The 24,503-nt window shown below is 44.2% G+C and overlaps 2 protein-coding genes across 7 annotated transcripts in view; one reads left to right on the forward strand and one right to left on the reverse strand.

Annotated features, from left to right (window-relative positions):
* LOC106752114 (voltage-gated potassium channel subunit beta-2) lies at positions 1-21,716 on the forward strand. Of its 6 annotated transcripts, none has more exons than XM_014633552.1 (10): positions 545-1,421; positions 2,320-3,081; positions 7,657-7,898; positions 10,911-11,124; positions 12,286-12,413; positions 13,668-13,874; positions 14,571-14,668; positions 14,814-14,870; positions 15,149-15,355; positions 16,051-21,716. In XM_014633552.1, the coding sequence occupies exons 2-10, from the start codon at positions 2,957-2,959 to the stop codon at positions 16,150-16,152; spliced, it is 1,380 nt and encodes a 459-aa protein (XP_014489038.1). In that variant the 5' UTR covers positions 545-1,421; positions 2,320-2,956; the 3' UTR covers positions 16,153-21,716. The 6 variants fall into 6 exon arrangements, with proteins under 6 accessions (XP_014489041.1, XP_014489038.1, XP_014489042.1 ...); XM_014633557.1 differs by lacking the exon at positions 545-1,421 and having other exon boundaries at positions 2,518-2,760; positions 3,000-3,081; XM_014633555.1 differs by lacking the exons at positions 545-1,421; positions 2,320-3,081 and adding an exon at positions 1-511.
* LOC106752113 (sodium/potassium/calcium exchanger 3-like) overlaps positions 20,387-24,503 on the reverse strand; it is an 11,010-nt gene continuing 6,893 nt past the window's right edge. The window contains exons 4-6 of the mRNA XM_014633551.1: positions 23,942-24,121; positions 23,487-23,792; positions 20,387-22,776 (exon numbers count right to left, since the gene is read on the reverse strand). Of these exons, the coding sequence (XP_014489037.1) occupies positions 22,463-22,776; positions 23,487-23,792; positions 23,942-24,121 (800 nt within the window). The 3' untranslated portion in view covers positions 20,387-22,462. The remainder of the gene's footprint in view (positions 22,777-23,486; positions 23,793-23,941; positions 24,122-24,503) is intronic.

Consider the following 24,503-nt stretch of genomic DNA (forward strand, 5'->3'; position numbering starts at 1 on the left):
TCTGATTACGCTCTATAGATATCTCTGATATTCGCGGGGACTAAGCTAATATCGGAACTGCGTGCGCGAGTGACGACGCGCCGCTTTACACGCTCGTCGTGCGCGAGTACCCAGCACGTTTCCTCTCCTTCCTTTGTTTTTCCGCGATTCCGCCCTCGATCGGATAAGACGCAAAATTGGACGAGGGTCAACTCGGGAGCAAAATACCACTCATCCCGCGGATATCGGCGCGATTTTATTTCGAGTTCCCACACAGGCGCGCCCGTCTCGCCTGTGCACACGGATTCCGGAGAAAGAGAGCGAGAGAGAGAGAGAGAGAGAGAGAGAACCCGAGCCTTGGCACGGATTCAACGACCGACTTTACCCGCCGCGGAGCAGCGTCTGCCTGCTCCTCTCGCAGACTCCGCAATGTATGAAAAGATCCGAGTCGGACGGGACACGTTGGTAGCGCGCTCAACGTAATCCCCCACAAAGATTCAGCGTCGCGTCATTAGCCCGCCGTATCTCGAAGGTACGTAACGCGATTCCATGTCGCTTTGGCTCTTTGACTCGGGACGGACAGGTGTTTTTTCCGAGTCTGCGAGAGCAATGCGTCAGCGTGACGTGCCGCACCAGCTTGTCGAATCCGTTCGTAGAGGTAGCACAGCATGGCAAGAGTGTCGTCCAAGCCGTCGTCGCTTCGTCTTCGGCTCACCGTCATCTCGAGCGATTATACCCCCAGCTCTCTCTTTCTCTCTCTCTCTCTCTCTCGTAGATCAGTCGAGTGTCCGTCTGACGTTGTCGAAGTGCGCGGACGGAGGTTCTCCGTGCACATAATGAGACGATGTACCGAGCAACGCACCGCGCACGAAGCGACGACACACGCTTTCTCTCTCTTCTCCCTAAGCATCGTTCGAGAAAGCCTCGCGAATGCGATCAATTGTCCGTGACGGCTGTATAGTACCGCTTGTTTGTTTGTCGAATCATCGTCGGCGACGTGAAGTATTTATTATTTCCCGCGGGGCTCCGTGTGTGTTGCACGCGCGCCGCCTGTCAGTCAGTATGTGCGTGTGTGCATGACGAGTCCGCATTGGCGTACGTACGTGTGCGTTAACTATGAGTGTAGTTAGGTGTAATGGTGGTGAGGGGTCAGTTGCGTGTTAGCGCGGCAGATCTGCAATGCGGCGTTGCCGTTGAGACCGTTGATTCACAAAACCCTTCTTCCTACACTGATTATACTCCCGTGTGTCCGTGCGGCCGGTGAGCTTGCGCGGGTTGTGCGAGGACGGCACGGAGGGGGGCACAGCGCGGCGAATGCGGCTGCATACACGGCGTCTCAGACACACTCCTCCCGCCAAGTTCATGACAGTGGAGTCGCGGATCACGAGAGAATGCATTCCGAGATCGCGTCCCGCATGACCGTCTCAATTGCCGGGAATACGGTAAGCTCATCTCGCGACGACGACGTCGGTCGAAATAATTGCACGTCCTTGTAGGAATGCCGGCTTGAAAAGTCCGTCTTCACGGAGAATGCTGGCGCGCGATACGGCCTTCCAATATCCGATCGGAGAGTATCGAGGCCTTGAATTCTTAATCGGGGCGAGCATCGCGACGTGTGTCGGTTTATCGATGATCGACTCCGCGAAATTCGGCTGTTATCGCATGATAGCGCGAGGGTGGCGAAGACGAGCGACGTCGGGACTGGGATTCGTGCGGCGTCATGCGCGCCTTTCGCGACTCGGCGGAGCGCGCGCGCAGCCGCGTCGGGCGGCGCATGCGCGGTCTCCCGCGGCCTCGGGGGTGGCTCTCTCACGGGGGTTGCGTCCACCGGGCGCGGAAAGGTGGGAATCGCAGGGTGTCGAGTGTGTGCAGTGTTGCCTACCGCGCAGGGAGCACAACACTCGTCTCTCTCTCGGGCCTCCCCCTGACATTTTTACCGATGTTTCGTTCCGGATTTGTGTGTGTTCCTTTATGAAAACTCGTTATTGCGGCCGCGCCGGACGATCATCTCGCAAATTATCATACACTTATGCTCAGACCCGCCTCGCAGCTGTCCGATAATGTCTCACGTCGTCGTCGTCGCGCGAGTAGTTACGTGACCCGCGACGCGCGCGTTACGGCAGTCTACGCGGGCACAACTGGCGGACGGTCTTCGTGACACACCGTGGCGACGGTCGGGATACCCACCGACGGATGATGGATATCGCGAATACCGTAGCCCCGAATACGCTGTAGCGCGATTACCAGTGGATTGGATCGCGCGCCTCCGTGATATAATACGCGCGACATTCGTATGTTCACATATCCTCGCTTCATATCGACCCCATATTCCTCCCCTAGAGCACGTAGAGCAGAGTTTTCCCTCGTGCGAAGGGCAGGTGTATCGCTCCTCTTAAATAATAAGCCGCGACCGACAGCGAGGAACAGCACGAAATAACGCTGTTCGGCCCTCTCGCGCGCGGACTGCTACTTGTGCCCGACTCTACACCGGAAGCTGTGAAGTTTATGCTCTTCAAAAGTGGTGCCTAAGCTCGTGATTTCGTAAAAAGGGAGAGAAAAAGAAAATTATATTATATATATTAGTGCCTACACACGTCTTGTACACACGTGCAATAACGCGAGAGAGAGAGAGAGAGAGAAGAACACGTAGAACCGAGATCTCTACCTGTACATACGTGCGTTTTGGGATACGATTGCGATGCTCGTTTACCACGCACCAATCACGCCAAAGTATCAAAGCAAAGCGCACAGAGCGAGCGAAGGAACGGAGGAGACTACGCGGTAAGACACGATAGAATTGCGAAAGTTCAGTAATACGTTTCACCGGTTGGTATGGTTGCCGCATTAGGAGTCAAGTACGTATGCGCTCGTTGTTGAGTCCGTACGTGGTACCCATACCGTGATATCGGCCTGTTTCGCGTCCCCTCCCTCCCCCCGAAGTGTTCCGATAGACTGAAACGTTTTACCGACGTTAGTAATGTCGCGATTAATGCTGTGTAATCTTGGCAATACCTCGACAGCGGGAAATGATACGAACAACAACGCAAATACAAACAGCAGTATGGAGGACGACGATTCTTATCCACTGCCTACAATTTATCGGTACGTACGCATATCTCGTTGTTAGAGAGAGAGAAAAGATCGCGGTGAAACGGGAACGAACGTCACACGGCGATGTGGGCCATCCGCTGGATATCGTGCGCGATTCAATTAAAAGAGGGCCTCGTGTGTACGCGTGTGTGTGCCCAAAGATATCCGCGGTAGTTTCACGGTGCGCGGAGAACGAGCGAATCGTCTTCCTCCGGCAGAGGGCAATACGTCCCGCTCGAAGACTCCGCGGGGTGTCGATCCCGAGGATCTCCGGGGATGTTTTCCGTCCTGATCGCTCGGTCATTCAGCGGACTGTCGGATGAAAGACTGCCTTTCTTCGGAACTGCCGCGCTGCTTCCCGGTTGGCTCGCGTTTCCTCGGGAAATGCTGTTATATCGATCGAGCGAGCGGTCGTTTTGCCGCACTTGCGGCGGGTTATCGAAGACGGATTCGGCGGTGCTTTAACTATTAAAGCGGTTGACGAAGTTACCGCGTGTGTCCGGGTAACGACGTGGCACGAAGTGGCCGGCAGACGTTACCGGGGTGTGCTCGAGAGAGCGATATTCCTCGACCTGAAACCCCCGTCCCCGCGCCGGTGACCCACATCGCGGTGGTAGTTTTAGCCTTTAAAGGGGCACAACGGGAAACGAGTCTTCATGGAAAAAGGCCCGTCGTAAAACCGCCGAACCGAGAGAGCGCGACCGGATATAGGCGAGCTCACTCACCGAGCGGAATTCAAACGCGAGTTATAAATCTGACGACGAGAATCCGTTCCGCAACATCGACGGCGATCGTTATACCAACGACGCTGAACTCGGCCGCCGTTTCCTCAACTCAAGCGAGTAACACGAGCGGTACGGAGCGGTGAGCCGTGCGAGCTCACTTAGGCCCGGTTGCACCAACGTCACTTACGGCTAACTTTGGCTAAAATAAGTTCTCCTTCCTTCTATACCGTGCGTAAGATTATCTTCTAAAGAGGAGGAGAGAAAGAGAAAGAAAGGAAGGCAGAGCGGATCGTTAAAGCCGACTTATACTTGCTTATACACAAAGAGTCAGCGGGTCGTCCCAGGTAGAAGTTAAACCTCGTGGATGTTCAATCACGGGGTGGTAAATTTGTGTCTTAACGTCGCTATTAGCCAGTAATGTAACGCTCATTTCTCCCAGTGACTGGATGATGGATAGGTAAATAAGTTGGACGGTTAAACAAAAGAAATTACGAAATGAAAAATCATAATTAATCCGAGTCGGAAATTTTAATCCTATTTTAAGTCTAATTTAGTTTTACTTTAAAAATTCAAAGGTCTTCTATCATGCTCTTTTGGTGCTACAAATAGGGAAGTTATTGCCGTTTTCTCTGTTTGAAGACTTAATGCAGGGCTAAAATTTGGGCTCCGGAGGACTAAATTTCTTTTGCAGCATTAAAGGAGCACTTATTGCGCTCTTTTGATATTATTAGCGGGAACGTATTTCCGTTTTCTCCACCGAAGATTTAGAAATTGACTGTAGAATTGTAAAATTTCGACTCGGGTAGTTGCGAAGTAGTAATGTAAAAGGTTTCTTATAAGAAGCCGTTAGTACCCATTCGGCACAGAAGCTTGCAGCAACATTGCTCACGACATTCTCGTAACGTTGCAGCAATGTTGCTACAAGTTTCTGTGCTGTATGGATAATAGATCAAAATTCAGAAGCGAGTTGTAAGTAGTAAGCGAGTGATGTATTACAAGGCAATAACAAGTAGTTTTTAATACTCAATCTGCTTTTCGAAAATTTTTATGGAATAAAATATCCTCAATTCTGACTTATCTCATTTTTAAATGCTAATGGCGGGTATATGCTAGTAGCTAAATTGTATATTTTAGAATAGACAACGCCATCTATTCTATCAAATTTAATGGGTAATGGCTAGACAACAGCTGGATTACAAAATCGATTTTACGTATTTGTGAATAATCGGCCAGTAACGAATTAATAACGAGCTATAAAATTTAATCTAGCTTCCGCTCGCTAGTTACTAGCTTTTCATTCGGACCGATTAGATACATTTCTACTCGGGTCTCTCTGTCGTCGAACGCTGTTGAATTGTTGAATTGATCTGTAATTTATAGCTAAACTGGCTGCAGTAATTCAAGAAATTTACATAGACATCGAAGCGCATGAAGCGCACAAGATTCTGACATTTCGGTGTGCGTAAATTTCTTGAACTAGTGTAGCTAGTTCAACTATAAGGAACAAACCACGTGTCTCAACAGTGAGCGGCGATTTCGCGTAGTCACCATAGCAATAATTTCAAGTTCGGGATGGCTCGAGTCATATATAGGATCGGTCGTACAAGCGTTGCTCATCAGATCTGTACGACTGATGTATGTGGTCAGTTACAAAAAGATTGCAACACTTTATTTCTGATGAGTTTCACGATGCATCTCCAATTGTATCTAATAAAAAATGTATCTCCTGAAAATTACTAAAAAACAACAAATTGAAAATTACTAAAAAACAAATTTTCTTACTGGACATAGAATGTATTCCGAAACTTATAATAAAAAGTGTTGCAACCTTTTCGTGACTGACTATATATACATACACACGGCAGATTAAAGGCAATGCAACACTTTTTTCGATGAATTTCACAACGTATCTCGTGTTCAATGGGAAAACATATCTTCTGAAAATTACTGAACAAATTCTTCTATCGGATAACTCATCGTTATCGAAAAAAAATGTTGCAACCTTTGATCTGCCGGCTGTGTACATACATTTAGCGAATTCCATTGCATCCGAAGATTTAGCGTCGTTCGCCGATAGCGTCAATCTGCACGTGGTTTGATCAGATAATCGTCTGACGGTGTCGCGTCTGTAATCGCAACGTTGAACTGACGACGGTAAGTCGATTGTTAAGCGTTCTCGCCTACCTGGTATTTTTCCGCAATGATATGATGTAAGCAAACGTAGAATGCGCGCTTTCACATGTGATAAAGAAACGATAAAGCTGAGATAACGGTTCCGAATATGAAAGGATGCGCGTCCTTTTAAAAGATACCGTGTATAAAGTTGCCGTTTTAAAGGTACTCGTGTACTTTGGCCTTTCTGCACTTTTGATTTGGATAAAACTCGTCGAGTTTGTGCAGCAAACTGAAACTTGCCCGGTTTGTGGAGCAAACGAAGGTAGTTTTAGCAAATATAATTGTGGAAAATAATTCTAGTCCCCTTCTCGAGACGTATTCGGTTAATATTATGCATCGAAAAATATCGAAAAATTATTCGTCGGTAATTATTGTCTAAGTAAATCGCAAACTGTGCGTTTAATAAATTTTAACGTGGAATCATCTCACACTGTCGAACGTATTTATCCTCCCGAAATAAAAATATATTCGCACTTAACAACCGTGCTTGGCTCTCACTGACCTATCCTAATTTCGAATATTTGATTATACATCATGAGAGCCTAATATAATATGATCTGTTTAATGTGGAAGTTAAAACGACTCGGTTTCTCGAAAAACATTGGCTTTCTATCTTATCGATATTATTATTATTTATGTCAAAATGCAAGATTGATTATATTATTTTGAATTCTTATTATGCAATATTGTATTTTCGTTGTGATTACATTAAGAATAGAATATAATTACTTCGACTTTACTTCTGCGGGATGACTCTTTTAAGGATACTTCAACATTTCTTGCACGTTTAAGAAATCAAAACCGACGTTCCCGTTGCGACGAATACTGCTCGATATTGCGAGTCTCGCATCACCATCATGACGTTACCTTCTACATTTTGATGTCATGAAAACTCTCGAAAATCCATATGACGGAGTCACACGCGCCGCATGCATGCAGCACTACGTGCACACGTGCACGCATGCGTATCCACGTAGGCGATACATAACGCGGTTAAACGGCGATGAGAGGTTTGGACCAAAGCGGTTTAATCCGCGGCTGTCGCGGAATCACCAGACGTTTCCTCAGTTGGCGAAACTGCGGGACAAACTGAGAAACACGACAGTCGCTTCGACAATTAGAGACGTCGACGATCGCGAAAGCTTTTAACTTCCAAAGTTTCACGAATCGAGCGAAATCGCTCTTCCCAGGACGGAATCTGAACTCGACAATTCAGCTCGAAATTACCGGTCGAGACGAGATCAAAGTCAAATTCCGCGGTCGAAGACGAACGATTCCAAGGGGCGCGTTTAGAAAACTATAACGTTCGGAACAAATTAAATTTGACACAAAATTGGTGTACTGCGTATCATTGGAATATTCTTTTAGATCTATTACGGATGATCTGAAAGAATACCTCAGTGAAGAACGATAATCGCTCAACGTTCACTTCGGACATTGCGTTTCCTGAACGCGGCCGAGGAAACTCGAGGAAGTCGCGAAAGCAGCGACCCTGACGCGCGACCCCACACCTCGCGAGACGTTCGCCGGGGTGGAACTCGGAGGAGGACGGGATGTCCGGTGACAGAGCCGGCACAGAGCCCGGAGCCGCCGGATCGTCGCGTCTCCTTCGCGTTTCCTCGTGCACGAGCCAGATATCGACATCGATATATACTCGCGATATAACTCGTGCATGTTGTATGCGCAGCTGCCGTGCACCCATAGCAAGTCTGGATTGCATGGAAGAGTTCAACGGCGGCGGAGGAGGCGGCGGCGGCGGCGGCGGCGGTGCAGACTCGGGCGTGCACTGCAGCAACACGACCGGAACAAAAGAGCAGCTACTAACTAGCTGCATTGCCGCACAAGCGCAACGTTTGCAGCATCCCTCGCCAGGTATTCGCTACCGCAACTTGGGCAAAAGCGGTCTACGTGTTTCCAATGTTGGATTAGGTACGCTGAATGTATTCCCCCACTTTCGTAGAGTCGATTTCTCTCTCTGAGATCTTTCGCGAGGCTTCCCGCCCGGCTAACCTAGACCCACTTTCCCGTGGCGCGCACATATCGCAAATCGATCTTGGAATGCATCCTCTCCACGGCTATCGGATTTTTATTACCGGCCTGCCGAGACGCCGTGGGTGGTTTCGTCGTTGTCGCGTCCTCGCATTCGATTCACGGCTCGCATTCATTATTTCGTATAACGCTCTTGTGCTCTCGCCCTCATCGTCGCATCGTTTTTCGTTCCTAGAATGTTGTGCTGCGAATGCGAACACACACACACACGACACAGTTACGTATGTGAATAATATTACCTCACGCTCACCTGGCCGAGAACGTACGCGCTTAATGGCTCTGACAATACACGTGCAATTTGCTTGCGTAGGTAAACACACGTGCTTGTTATATACGCATACATATGTATATGTATATATATCATACACACACACACATATATATATATATATATATATATATATATATATATATCTAGGTTACGCTGCGAATTATTAATTTCTCCCCTGAGGAGTTGAGAGTTTCTTTCTGGTTTTCCCGCAAACGGAAACCGTTTGACACCATTACTATATATTTTTACATTAACGAGCGAGGAGAACTTTGTTGCAACAGAGACGAAAGATTAGCGAAGACAGAGGAACACATGCTTTCTTAGACTTTTGCACGTTCTATATAAATGTATGCTGTCTCAAGGCGGAATAAAGCTCGCTTGCGCGATGTTCTCTTGTAAATTACTTCAATTTCATGCGGATCGCGATTCTCCGCGCGATCGCCTCACTCTGCTTTTCTTATCACTGATTGCCATTTCTTGAGCTTACAAGCTTTTCATATATTTCCTGTTTGCAATATTTTTAATAATCAGAGCCAGTAGAGCCGGCTGGATATCTTCGCGATACAAAACAATTTGCTAATAGACCTTGGGATGAAGGTTGACAGGCTTAAAGGCTTAAGAAAAACCAATTATTCGTGTAGCTTAGTCAACAACACACGTTGCATTTTGTATTTAATTTTAGATTTGCTTCAAGATATTTGCAAAATAGATCATTAGCAAAACGTTGTCAACAAATTATTTCTTTTTACAATCGATATTATTTATTTTATTTTACTTTCGTCTTAATATAATTTGTAATATATACAATTATAATAAAATATTTATTTCGCTCAAATAACAGCGGTTTTGGCTCTCATAGGCTAGTCAAAATACCTTTCTTGCTAATATAATTTAATTATTTAATTTTTTACAAACTGATAATTATTAGAGAAAAAACACCAAAACCGAAATACCATTTTATTTTTAGGCTTTAAAGCTTGAAGGTATAAAATTAAAAGTTATGTGCATGGATGCAAAGTAGACATACTTCTCTATGAAAATATATTATAGTCTTATGAAAATTATTACATATTTCCTTGCAATAGCTATTTTTAAGATGTTTGAGGATTGAAACGCTTCTAGAAACTAAGCTCCAAAATCGACATACCCATGATATGTATAGAAAATTATAAAAGAAAAAATAAAACAGAAGCATTGATATTATATTATTTTGTACATTTATTATATATCTTTACATGTTATCTTTAATCTTTCATACTTTTTGAAACTTTTACGATATATATTGCTTCTGTATTATGTGGAAAGAATTTTCCTGATTCCTTTCCGACCAACTTAAATAAATAAACAAACAAGAAAAAGAGAGGAAAATCAGGTAGCTTCACCTGTATTCTTTGAAATAATATTTCACAGCAAAGTTGAGGTATATCGGTTGAAAGACCAGCAAACTCAGATATCTCGCAGAATAAGCGAACCTTAACTTTTCTTGCGTGATTCAATGGCAGATAATAGAGATTGGCACAAGATCCGAAATGGTTTATAAAGTTCAAAACTCACATTATAAAATAGCATTGTCAAATAAATTATTCATTACTGACTGTTACTGCACTCAGTAGACGAAATTCGTGTTCGACAGAATTTTATACAACCGAGAAACATGGGTATGTCAGTTTATCATACCTATGTCAGTTTTGGTGCTTTTCCTTTATTACTTTTATCTTAATATAATCTATATAAAGGAACCCAGTGCTTAAAAACCCGATAGAATTGTATAAGTAAAATGTCAATAAATCGAATCGTATTTTTGGCTCTTCACAGTTTTGTTATCTGATATATTTGATATATACATACATATATAAATTTTCTTTTTTTTCTAGTATTTAAACATATAATATACCGTTCAAGTTACTTGTTTATCGGTAAAACATATTTTTTAATTCAAATTTCACATTTCAATTTTAGTTATGATACAAATGTATTTCTATAATATATTATTTATAGAAAAAATAGGAACCTCCCCGGCAGAATTAAAATAGATTCATACGTATAGATATCGAATCATAATTTTTCAGTTGGATCAGATAGTTCAACATATAACATAGAAAAAATATACACATTTAAATAAATTTTCTTCATTTAAACCAAATTTAAATATTTTTCATTTATTTAAATAAATTTTAGTCATTTAAACCAAAACATGATTGAAGACGAAAGAAAGAGATAATATTTCTACCTTGACAGAAACGTGAGTTTAGTTGAGATGGTAAAGTTATGACGAAGTATCGCAAGATTTGAATCTACTTCTGTCATCTTCTATCGGCTTTTTTTAAGCAGGGGAGAAAGTATCCGTGTGATTATTATTATCGTCGCGAGAGCCTAAAGCCGTAGTTTGGTGGCCGTTCAGCTGCAATCGAGCCGGCTCTGCGCGCGCTGCCACTTGAACCTCCGGCGGAATGGTGTTCTCCTTTGCGAGACGGGTAAGGGTAGAAGACCTGCCGATGCTAGATCGCAGCAGCCGATCAGGTGCGACGCACCGTTTGTTGTCGCGCGCGAATCGCCCGCACTCTGCCCGGCGGCCGCGTTAAACGGTCGCTGATGTCGCTTGATTGGTTTTATGCGCGCAGGAACATGGACCACCTTCGGCGTGGGCGGCTGCGGCAGCGAGGAGACCGCGGAGGCCGTCGTAGCTCTCGCCTACGACAGCGGGATTAATGTATTTGACTTGAGCGAGGCCCACAGCGGACACCGCGCTGAGATCCAGTTCGGCCGGATTTTGCTGAGGCGCGCCTGGAATCGCTCCAGTTACGTAGTCACGACGAAAATTTACTGGAACACCAAGTGAGTAGCGCGCTGGCCCCGGTTCTTGCCCGCGTGTCAGTGTCAGTTGGTGGACGTCGTCGTCGTCGTCGTCGTTGGTGGTGTAGCGGGCATTGATGATCATAGCAGAGGCTGGTAGTGGCGCCGGTGGCTCTCTCGATGTTGTCCGTATTATCCGCTGCTGCACGCGAAGGCGCATTCTATTACGTGTGCTTCTCGATCGATGGCTTCAGTGTAATCGAACTTACGCTCACCGACCTTTGTCCTTCGCGTCTTTCCCCCCCTATTAGCGTTATATACTCTCTATGTAGTCTCGTGATACCTATAGGTATTGTACCGTAATATTGTACCGAACCCTGTAGGATGTAGCCTCGGTGTGGATTCTAAGCGGAGCTCGTTGCCTCGAGGGCGAAGTAGTGCGAGATGCTCCGATTGCAATTCAGGCTCCCGGAGGGAGTCAGAATAGATAGATTCGAACTTTCTTTGTTTTCTTTTTTTACGTATCTCCATATAGCCCAACGAGAGAGAGAGAGAGAGAGAAGCTATAGCTTTTACCAACTTTTAGCCAGCTTACGCTTAGTCGGAGAACAATTCGTTGTTCTCACTGCCGGATCTGCAGATTCGAAGTAATGCGTTATGTCGCTAATACGCTCAAAGGCTATCGACACCTTATCAGATTACACACCGTATTTGCCGATCGTATATATCTAGGAGGGTATCATAAAAATCGTGGCCTTGAGCGTATCGTCGGGCGCGGTGTGCCATTGACGATTAAGATCCCGACCCCATTCAAAACCACGCGCGCTTGCGAATGCCGAGCAGCCTGAAGTGAGTTACATGTCGCTCTTATTTTACGATTGTAGCCGTACCGACCGGTATTATGCATAAGCGGAATCTCGCGGAACGAGACGGCCTCGTTTAATATTAAGTGGCCTGTGTGTGGGATATGAGGCTTCGCCTTGACGTGTGGATCGATAACTAGGTTTCCGTGCGTTAGGCATCGCGTTTAGACCATTGTTTCGGATATATTGCCATTTAAACACACGGAATCCCGCAAGAGGGGAATTCTTAACCGTGCGCGTCCGTCGATCTCATCTCCGATTCTTATGATTCTCTCATTAGTACTATAATATCCGCTCTTGTGCATTACGAGACTGATAACATCTACCATTCTTGTGATAGGACCGAGGGTCGCGGGCTATCGCGGAAACACATTATCGAGTCCGTGCAAGCTTCGCTCGTCAGGCTGCAACTGTCGTACATCGACATTGTCATGATCCACAAAGTCGATCCGATGTGTCCGATGGAAGGTAACTTTCGTTTCAGCTCCTACGTTCTTCTTGCGAGCGACGCGCGGGAGGGTTGCCTCTTTTTTCCGATTTAAATAAATCCCTCCCTCCCGTATCATTTCATCTCGTTCGTCTCGTCACTCACGAAACACTCTCACCTACGCACCAACCGCATCGCACACACACACACACACACACATTGCGACATGTTATAATTCCGATAATAACTTTACACGATATTTGAAGACGTCCTTCGCGCGATAACGCGTAGTTCCGTATAAATAGAAGTTCCACGAGTAGAAATAGACACGCCGCTGATTTAAACGTCACGTGCTTGGCGTTTCGCTCGGACAGAAATATTTCGCAATGAATTTTCGTTTTCACGGATAAAGGTAAAATCACTCCCTTTCGTTGAGACCGGGCGCTGAAGTTGCGAAAATAAGATCGAGACCCTTGAACTTCAAAGGGCGATTTCATTAATTTATCATGACGGATCTCGAATTGGAGGATTACGCTGTCACATATTTGTCGAACTCGATGATTCCGTCGAGCGGCCTTATGCAATGAGTTTAATCGCGTTATCGCGCAATTAATAAGGAGATTTAACGGCTTTCTTGATATTTAACTCGAAATTAGATAAAGCCCCACACACTTGGTTCCACATTGCATAATGCGACTCGACTTCACAGAAGACATGAAGAATTTAAAATGGCTGTTCTCCAGCGTATTCACGCGCGAAATTTCGAGAAAATGAGAATAAGCAAAGTTACCGGAAGTTTTCATTATAGTGACGATTTGATGTTTGGCAGTTGCACTGTACCGTAACAATTATCATACGCTTCTTCCTATCGTGAAAATGGGAAGTTACTGTCGTGTAAAAGTGTTTATGTACTTTATATATATATATATATATATATATATATATATTTATTTATTTATTTTGTATAAATATATACGTGTCGACTTCTTCATTCTTGTGTTTACGTATCGCGTTAATGTATCGCTTTAATATCGTGTGAAGAATGTATGTAAGTGGGAATTATTTAACCATTTTACCTTTATCCCCAAACGCTTTGGACATCTTTTCGCTCCTCTCTTGACAGACATTTATCGTAGAAAAAAAAGAAACCGAAGATAACTGTCCGTCCAATAAAGAGTAGGAGTTCACGTATTGGTTTGCCATCACTTATGATTCACCTGGCAACTTTCCACAACGGAGCGACGCCGCCGTCCGTCTCTTGTTGTATCTCACGTGTTCGCGTGGTCTCGTTTCAGAGATAGTTCGTGCTATGAATTACGTCATCAACAAAGGCTGGGTGATGTATTGGGGTACATCGCGGTGGACGCCCGTGGAGATCATGGAAGCCTACTCAAACTGTCGGCAATTCAATTGTGTGACGCCGATCGTCGAGCAAGCGGAGTATCATCTGTTTTACAGGGAGAAACCTGAACTCTATATGCCCGAATTGTATAACAAAATTGGTAATTAGCCCTTACGCACGAGTTCATCTAACAGCGCGTAATACAGTTTGTCTAATGAGAGCGTAACCGAGCAAACTTCTATTTCAAAGCCGTTACATCGAAAACTTTTGAACGACCAGATGGAAAGGATCTTCTCCTACGACGCAATATACAAAGCGTCTCAGTCATTGTTCGAAGAACGACGTATTTAATTATGAGTACCAGAATGTAGACCGAGGCGAATCGGATCAATATAAGCCTTGAGACAGTTGTCGTTAGTTTTTTGTTCCAAATAGGTGCGGAGGAAGTGCACAGAGGTAACGATAAAACAGCTCGTTGGAAACAAAAAATTAACGACAACTGTCTCAAAGTTCATATTGATCCGATTCTCCCTGTGATCCAATTTGTTTCGGTTTACCCTGTGAAGAATTTGAATGCCAAGAAAATGGTCATTGATAATTGGCCTACTTGTTAATACAAAAGCGTTGTAATATTGATTGTACGTAAGCATGTACGTAATTTTTTTTTCTTTCTCTAAATAAGTAGTTTAAAAGTGATGTTAATCACGCTTTTATTAGACAGACTGTGTAACGCGAGAGGAATTTTTCCCAGCAATCTCTCGATCCTCCCTTGATTCTCTCCTCGATCTCCGGCAAATTTGGCGAAGGCGATAACTCTCGCGATTCGTTCATAAGAAGATGATCCGATTTCTTACAGGCGTCGGCTTGATGGCATGGTCCACTGTCACCATTGGAATGGTTTCCTCCAAGCCGGAAGATTGCGGCGTATCGTTCCTCTCGAGATCCTCTTATAAAGTGAGTACCCAGTGAAGTAAATAAGCCGATTCTCCGGCGAAAATATCGAGCGCTAATCTCTCATCCTTACGAGACAAGCTATTCAAAATGAAAAGCTCTTATCTGCGCGTGTACTGAAACGAAGACCGTTTTCTGATGATTTCAGAACAAATACTCTTCGTTCAGTTGGACAGAAGATGAAACTCAATCTTTGTACAAGGAGGTACGGCCTTATCAAGAGTAACGCACTTATTGGAAGTAACATGTATACACGATAGTGCTCGTCACATTTTTGCGTCTCGTTCCTCATTTATAGTTTTTTCAAAGCTCACGTTTGCTGACTTATCGTCCACTCAGTCATTATCGCAGGCATAAAATACACCGTGCTATTCCTCCCATTCCTATCGTTACTTTCAACAAGTATAATTGTAATATGTGTAACACAAGATGCGCAATTCCGTGCGCGCTCGCCTTTGGAGTAATGTTCGTTTTCACGAACAGGAATACGCGTGGAAGGACAAATCCGCCGACGAAGAGACCCGGAAATACTCGGACAAATTGCGGGACGTGTGCGCATTGGCCGAAAGACTGGGATGTTCTTTCGGGCAACTAGCCATCGCGTGGTCTTTAAAGAATGAAAGTGTTCAGTGCCTTCTGCTCGGTGCGTCCAATATAGATCAACTGTACGAGAGTCTCCAAAGTTTGCAGGTAAACTCAACTCCACTGATTCGAATTAAAAAAAACCGGTACAGCGAACTCGGTGCGTAACGCGGACAAAGTTACTCGGCGTTTTATTCACTTGACGCTGCACTCGGCGGAAACGGTAGGATTTTATCGGGGACTCTCCAGGCGACCCCTAGTAGGAAAAAACTGCCCGCGAGGTACGGGCTCATTATCAATTTTTAGTGAACAGCGGATGCCAAAATCGATTTGATATTGGCGGAATACCGGGTACGATAGCAACGGGTCAAGACGCGAAAGATAGTATTGTAACTGTACAGTCGGCGTCATACATGCCGTATCATTCTTTAGATCGACATTTTTTAATGTTACACAATTTCTTTACGCCTATACACAAGGTCGAAATTAAATTAAAATTGTAACCACCTTTCCCCCTACCGTTATAATTAAAATTATTGCGATTTTTTAGCCTTATACGTTATGTGTAAAAGGCTGAAAATCAGTCTCCAGTACTGGCCGAATGTATACGATTCTTACATACCCAGACAGCATAATCGGGATATAAGACATCTTGAAGATATCCTTAAGATGTCTTTTAGACATCTTATATCTCGACTTTAGACATTGTGCTGTCTGGGTGAGTATTATTAATCGAGGATCAAGTACCGTAGAGAGAAAGAGGAAAATGCAGCAGCGCGTGAAACGAAAACGTGTGCTTTCAGCTTATCCCAAAATTGAACGCGAGCATAATGAGCGAAATCGAGAGGATCCTTGACAACAAACCGTCCCGACCGCCGATGGTGTCCACCCTGGCGCTCAGATGACAATCGATGTGCCCCCACGGCAGCGGTGGGGGCTCCCTGGAGGAGGCTGGCAGTCCGAAGAGCGAAGGCGGCAACAGCCAGGATCAGGAGCAGACCAAGGATGTGAACAATAAGATGCCATTCTGCGAGATACAGTGAAGAGCGCGACGACGGTCCATTGTTCGCTCCGGTAGTGTCGAGCCCGAGGACCGACGCGACCGGACCCGCCCGCGTCTTCGCCTCCCCCTCCGATTGGTCGCGGTGTACGTCGAGTGTACATATTACACATCCGAGTCGATGACAATACTTACTAATTACGAGTACATCGGGCAACCTGTTTGCGACATGTCCGATGGCGAGGCACAGCCGCGGGTGACACTTCGCGCGCGCGAATCGTCAACTCTTTCGCATGTCATCGTCGCGTCGCGTCACGCGTGGACACTCGTAGATTAGGGAAGTCAAAGGCGATTTCGCACTTCGGAATCTCTCTCTCTCTCTCTTTCTCGCTCTCTCTCTCTCTTTCTATCCATCTATCTCTCTCGTTAAACGGAATCGCATTATCGCGCTTTATCGAAAGCATACACACACATACATACAGAAACACATGACTGCTCCAAAAGCGAACCATCCGTAAAATCTCTCGGCTGCAGGCATTCGTCGTCGAGGTTTTCATTCGCGGTTCCAAGGTGTTCATTATTCTTAATAATTCTATTTGCTACACGTACAAACATACGTCCACCTACACACACACATACACACTTATAGCGAAAGAAATTGGGAGTATCTCGAGTGTCCACCGAAAAAAAATACCAAGATACACTCGTTCTGCCACTTTGGTCGAGTAAAGAGGGCGATTTGTGGATAATCAACTCGGACGGTTATAGCACGTTGTTATTATTACCTAAAACAAAAATTACGTCATAGGTCGTAGGATTTGTCGAGGAGGATGATGATATTTATCAGCTGCGTTGCGAGTACCCCATCCGGTGTTTTCACGCCTAACGATACACCATCGTCTCATTAACTCCGACATTCGGATTTTACACGCATACTTCTTTCGCCAACAGCTGCCGCTTGGTTCCACGCTTCTCTCGCATCTTGCCCGCCGACTTCGCTCGCTATTCCCATCTCCAGGTCGTCTCTACGTCTCGTTTTTATCCAATCAGCTTTTAGATATTCAGTTTATTCGAGGAGATTGAGAAGGGTATTTTACATTAGGAAACGCAAGGCGCTCAAATTCTTTCAGCGGATTTATCACAGAGACACGCACACACGTCTCATTTCCGGCTGGGGGAGTAAATCACGAGCGAGAATCGAGAATCACTTTCCGGAGGAGCCACGATGATGTCGATGAGCGAGTCCGTCGAGACGAATCTAAACGACGGGGGAGAATGAGTCGGTGAACGAGCGAGAGCCTTGATGTTAAATCAAAATTCGATTCATTCATCCGTCGCGTTAATTTCTGCGGATCGCTCTTTCGCAGCGCGTTTCACATTCACCTTACATTTTCACACGTTGATGTTTCCCCGGAATACGTTGCCGTGCGTCAAGCATCTCCAATCGCCGGCTCGGTCGAGCTCAGACAGTAATTTACCAAACAAGGGCATGCGATGGAATTATACACACGTAGCAAGCGAAGAATCTCCGAACAACCGGACACAATGTGTAAAAAGTATCTTTCTCTTCAATAGACGACCGTTTCGTTAAATGACCGTTCGTTCATCGTCCACGATTTCCGCTTTGTTCGCTTTATTACCGTACAGCTGAAATAGCATCCCGAAGAGAGAAACTATTTTGAGGGGGAGGGGGTAGTGAGATGTAACTTACAATTACAATTTCGCGCGAAGGCGCTCCCTTCGTCGCGCGTATTCGAATTATCTCGCGGTTCCATCACGCACGAAGAAACAAAGAGAAAACGGAAGAAAAGGTGGAAAGTCATCATCGGCGGGATGCACCGTCTTCACTTACTAAGCGCCGCTTTACCGGTCATTTGAAACATTGCTCAAGTAACGGTAGCTCGCGAGAGAATCTCTCGCGCGTGTAAAAGTGACTTGAGATGAAATGATCACGCACACGGGGGGTGCGTGTAAGCGTTGGAAAAGGAAAAACAACGTACTTTTTCTCGGCTGCGTAGCTCATGGACGACTTTTCCGCCAAGGTTAGCGTCAGGGCGAACGAAATCGAGCGAGTGGAAGAGAGCAGGTGTAAACCGACAGTGATATGCAGCCTCGTTCGTCGTCGAGAAGCGCTATTTGCCAGAATTATATTCCATCCGCGACACTTTTTGCCGAATGCGCGTTACTTTTCACGTGACATCCTCCGCATAAACGCGCGTTTCGCTCGTTTTTACGTGCGCGCGGAGATTTCCGTCGCGCTATCTCTCTTTCTCTCTCTCTCTCTCTCTCTCGCTCTGTCAGAGATATCATCGCATTCCATACTCGATTTTGTCAACCGGATTATCGAAGATAAACGCGGGTTTCTCGGGAATGCGCGCACGCGCGTCTTACTCGGAAACAAAAAAAAACACAGTGGATAATATGGAAGCTGCCAGTACGCTTTTATCGCGCATACGATTTTTTTTCGAGCCAGACCTCGACATCGCGTCCGTCGAAACGTTGTATATAAATACATACATATATATATATGTATTTATAAATACATATACCTATATATATATATATATATATATATATATATATAGGTACAGCGATGTAGGTCCACACTGTAAATATTGGGAGCGATAACGTTATAGGAGAGAGTCTCAGTCGCGCTACGCGTATTAAAAAAGAAACCAACAATTATCGCGCACAGTAAATAAACCGCGCGAGCGTAGAATTCGCGCGACATTTAATGCTTATGAATCGACATGTAGCGATCTCTACGGAGGGGGGAGAGGGACGTCGAGCGATGATCGCCAACAACGGCGGATTGATATCATTCATTGTTTTTTACATTTTCGAGTATTTACGAGCCGCAGTGAACAACACGACGGCGAAGTACAGAGGAATTGCTCCCCGTTGTCGACGTCGTCCGTTGCCTACAGTCGATCGGATCGTCGGTGGTGGTTTTTCATTAGGACTAATCGAGAGAATTACGACATATACCTGAAGCGTGCCTGAAACTCAGCCCGTGCCTGAAACTCAGCTCGCGTATAGTTTCAGTGGGGGGAAGGGGGGAAGAAAAGAACACAGCGAGAGGAACCGACGTGAAATTGAAGGCCGCTAAACTTTAAAGGAAGTCTCTTGATGGTCTTTTGATCGTAAGTGTAGTCTCTCAATTGGCATATCCGTTCGTTTATTGTGTATTACAATCGATATCGCTTAATAACTACCGAAATAAGTTGAGAGCGACGAATTATATTGCGAAATCGGACACATCGGAGAATAATTTCGCATCTCCAAAGTCGAATCGGTCAACGCGTTCCCGCGGGTTCTACGTTGCCACTTTACGTTATATTCGTTTGCGTGCATTTCAACCATGATTCGTATGGCCACAATAGGATGCCAAACACAATTTCGGATGGACGTGATCGTATCAAGCTACGTGACAATTGAAATAAGACACGGGCCATAAATCTCAGAACATTCAAAATTCACTGATTTGCGGAGTATTCGTTACAATGAATTTCTGAGAAATACTTCAAGACGAACTGATTGTGGTTCATTTTTCGAGAATCCTCCAGATATTCATTTTTTTAATTCCTTGCGTATTCTTTAAAATGAATTCTCTATGAACCTCTATTCATCTCTGTGCTGTCTGGAAAGAAAGTAAGAATATAACATGCATAACGGTTGTATAACGTACAACAGTTACATTGTTGAGTGGAAAATTATAATATTGTTGCAATGTTATTATTAGCGTATTGGTGTTTCACGTTGGGATTAGGCCAATTTTACTTTCATTTGTTCTTCAGCTTTTATATTTCACCCACAAGAAACATACATGTCAACGGTCCATCATCCTGTTGAGCGATATAAAGGATAAAAATATACTTTAACGCGTAACAAAGCTTACGTTGCTCTTCGGGGTCTATATAAGTCGCTGTATTTATATCGTATTTCTAACATTCTGTGATGCAATTTATTTAAAAAAGAAAGAACGTCCAAGGAAAACCACGTACGCAGCACGTCACCGTGGCCTATTGCACACCCTCCATCGCCTACTTACTCTTACTTGCTTACTTACCTTACTTGCTTACTTATTTAACTTACTTACTGTCTGCCTGTTTATTCTCGTAAATAGGTAAATACATAGATCTCGTTGACCGCCGCCGCCGCATAGGCAACCTTAATCCTTAATGTGATAGGAAGGAAGTACGGCAACGTAAAACAGCGCCATAGAAAAGCAATATCCGAGTCGACGAGAATAAAAAAAAGAGAGAAAAAAGAAAAAAATATTTCCGACACGCAAAGTCCTTCTAATCGAGTACCGAGCAAAAAACGAAGTCGTCATGATATATTCTATCTTGCCCGATCATTTCCGCGTTTTAGGAGCACGAGCCAGATTCGGGCGATGGCCGCGGGCAAGCGTCCGCCCGTCGAACTTAAAGGCATCCTCTCTCTCTTTCTCTCTCTCGATGCTGAAGAGTAATATCCCAATGATCATTGGGGGATATCCGTACGGTCACTGGCGACATCCTGAATGACTAAGGGGACCAATGTTGCGATGGACATCTCATTATTATCGCTGAATATATCCTCAATGACCATAAGGAAGGCCATCGTCGCGACGATTATATCGTTGTATCGCTATTTACGACTTAACACACGACCACAGTAATCTCTCTCTCTCTCTCTTTCTCCCTCTCTCCTTCTTTCTTTCTCTACAAGAACACCGAATCGAACAAAACGAAAAAATCGATGCGCGTATAATTGTTACCGCAAAGCGTAACGTACGCATGTTAAAAAAAAAAGAGAAAAGAAACAAACACGTAATGGGTGGAAACGAATATTTAAAAATGTAGCTGAACTTTAAGGCGAACTCTCTCTCTCTCTCTCTCTCTCTTTATATCTTTCGTGTGTGAATATTTAAAAAACTGACAAGAATCACTGGTTCGCACAGTTCGGTGTAAATCGATCGCTTCGTGCTCGCAAAACGCGGGAGGGAATCGACATCAAATGAAAAATGTCATGCCGTCCGCTTGTAAATATAAAGGTGGCCGGTCGAGGCCGATTTATACTATAGTACTTTAAGAATTTTTGGGATGGGCAATCTTTATACGATATCGAGATCTACATTTCGTTTGCAATGTTTCCGGCAGCGGCACGCCTCTCCCCTTCGAGACTACGTACTTCGCCACAAAAGAGTCACGCGTTTCTTTATAATAGTACTATATATGCGAATTAAACTAAATATCTAATATATATATAAATATATATATATATATATATTATACGCTTTTTTCGACGAACGCGATTGAATGTTGCACGAAGGAAGGTGCGGATGATCGGTAGGTCGCGATTGGTTCGCCCATCCCAATAATAGACACTTCAAGAACACTTTTGCGTCTTCACGATTTACGGCATTATAACATCTAGTGTATAAATTATATAATAATTTTTATAATAAAAGAGCTATAAATTCGCTTCTAGAGTATTGAATCTTTTGAGCCAAAAAAGCAAAAAGATTAATCCTCCAACCAAACGATTTCGCACTGGAATATCCCATTAAGCCTCGAATGTACTTAATAGGAACGCTTCTTAATTACGTGATAACTGATAACAGCTTCCGATTTATGAGGCCGAGCGCCTTAATTTTTTTGTATGGTACAATTTTCTGCACAGAGCTCAAAGAGAAACGCAAGATGGAAGATATAATAAAAATATTTTTTCTCTAAAACAATAAATAGTCTTTAATGAGAATTACACTTATTCTGTGATAGCGCTTCCGATCGTTACTCGCGAGTGTATCAGTGTGTATACGGAAAAAAAATAATTTTCCTGTTGTAGCGAAATCATCCTTGCTACCGCATATATTTTGCTGTGTCAGCATAAATTTTGCTGCGCTAGCAAATTACTTGCCTCCATGCATGCATGATCGAAAGTTTACATAGAATATAACAATATGAATGTGAGATGATCAAAACGCATAGCAATTTCGCGACAACTTCGTGCCGATCGACGAGCTTTGTTCGTGCCTCGATTTAGAATTTTCAGTCTCACGATCGCAAAACAATTTCCTCTTATTTTGAACGCGCTAGGAGAGGCCATTGGAAGCGATGTCGATTCGACGTATTGGTTTCCTCGCCTCGAGAAAGATCGACTGGCAGTTAAAAAGGGAAGCAAGGAGCGACGAGAGAATACTTCACCGTTGAATAGCGCGGCAACAGAAATTAGCACATGGGTAAGTTCGCGCGGAAGAAAACGTTGAGTTCGACTAATATAGCGAAGACGAGGAATATCGTGTACAATATCAGACAAATTACGCCCACTTTCTTATTTAATTGATACTTGCACAATGCGAGCACTGCGTAGAAAATAATCACGCACACAATAATGGAGAGCACACTGTACGAAAGTGCGCCTGAGACGATGTGAATGCTTTTCCCTGTCATGATAGTCTTTATGGACCATGGCACACCAAGGCACATTAAAATGTCGAGTGTGTTCGCACCTAACGTGTTGCTCATAGCCATGTTTCCGTTACCTGCGATTACACACAATTGAAAAGTAATTAGTTTCACCTTGCAGCATGCTCGTACGCGGAAGATGTATCACAATTTTCGCCTTTACCGGAGATCTACATCTGTATGCAATAAATTCTCCGACCTTACCTTGGCGAGTGGTTTTCCCTTCGATCGAAATTTCAACGAAAATGTACTTCATATTTCTCCTTTTTGATCCCTAATACGATAGCGATATATCATCTAAGGAAGTGCGTCTCATTGCACTCGTGGAAAAAAATGCTTCTGTATCGATATACTGAAAAAAAGTGCTCAACCGTTCAAGTAATATTTATTTGATTCAAGTAAAATGTTTATACTTCAATATTCCTTAACAAATTTACTAGACAATTTATTGCTACATTATATTTGAAAATTGATATAAAAAGAAATATTGATTTAAGACGCTGAAAAACAGATAATTACGTTTATTTGATTTTAGCACTTTTTTTCCGTGTGAATTGACGATAATTGCTGCAATTGGAATAAATCTTTTTTCGATTCAACAACGATATTATCGAAACTAATACATCCTGCCTTGTTTAATCGATCACTCAGGTATTAGTTCCAACAATACTGTTACCGAATCGAGAAGATTTACTCCAATTGCTACGCTGTTGATCAAATTCTATTAATATAAAAGCATTTCTTTCCGTGCCGGAACCGATTGTTTTTTTTTCATCCGCTTGCTCACCTTGCCTGGAAAGTATCACGATCGAAATGAGTTCTGGCATATTGCCGCCGGCGGCCAGAAACGTGAGACCCATTATGGAGTCCGAGATTCCTATGGTGTCGCCGAGAACGGTCATCATCCACGATACCAGGTAGGAGGTGACCGCGATCCATAAGACGCACATGATAAACGTTACCACGTACCAGTTCTTCCATCGTTTGTACCTGCTGTCCGGTACGGTAACGAACAAGATTAGTTTTAAAGGCCATACAAACGAAAACCAGATTTTGGCTAGTGTACCGCCGCTCGGCCACACAAAGGGCGTATCTAAAAACGAGAGCGTCCACAGAAGGACATAGCGATTTACCATTCTGCTGACATCGGGATTATCTTATCGTAATATAGTAACACGTATTCATATTATTAAGTGAGCTTGTCCTCGCAATTCAGATTACGCGCTCGCGGTACGCGCGTACCTGGTTCGACGTACTCCTCCGCCGTTTCCACGTGACTTTGCGCCTCCGCGCCGCGATCAGCGGAAGGCTTCCGAGCTCCGTTGCTCGTAACGCTTTTCCTTCTGTATTCCGCTACGAGCTCGCCATGAAAATACGGTCTATAGAGACCGTCGATCATGGGCTCTTCTGTGTTCTTCGGAGCTGTCGAATAACAAAGTGCAAAGTTCATACTTAGGCGGTCCACGTATCTCCCTAGACTCTTAGATGAACGCATACGCGGTTATACCGAAATACGCCATCACCTGTCGACAAGTATTTGCGTGTCAACGTAAACAATACTGCGGAGATGGACGAGTTTCTGATTACAGACGGTCACACTTGAGCAACTTGTTTGAACTTGAAAGCAAGCACGAGAATTTCGATATTCGTTCACCGAATTAAAAAGATATATCACATACGATTTCATATCGTTTATTTTCTATGTATATTTGCACATATTAAATTATTAGATATATTTATATTTAATATATACATGTGTGTGTGTGTGTGCGCGCGCGCGCGCGCGCGCGCGTGTGTGTGTGTG

This window comes from Dinoponera quadriceps, unplaced genomic scaffold (assembly GCF_001313825.1).
Source record: "Dinoponera quadriceps isolate SergipeBrazil2010 unplaced genomic scaffold, ASM131382v1 scaffold365, whole genome shotgun sequence".
Taxonomy (NCBI): Eukaryota; Metazoa; Arthropoda; class Insecta; order Hymenoptera; family Formicidae; genus Dinoponera; species Dinoponera quadriceps.

Excerpts from the sequence above, each read along its gene's own strand:
- LOC106752114 (XM_014633552.1), top strand. The coding sequence starts at position 2,957 with ATGTCGCGATTAATGCTGTGTAATCTTGGCAATACCTCGACAGCGGGA. Across the intron at positions 12,414-13,667 it reads TCCGATGTGTCCGATGGAAG|AGATAGTTCGTGCTATGAAT; the intron begins GTAACTTTCGTT and ends GTCTCGTTTCAG. Across the intron at positions 13,875-14,570 it reads CGAATTGTATAACAAAATTG|GCGTCGGCTTGATGGCATGG; the intron begins GTAATTAGCCCT and ends GATTTCTTACAG.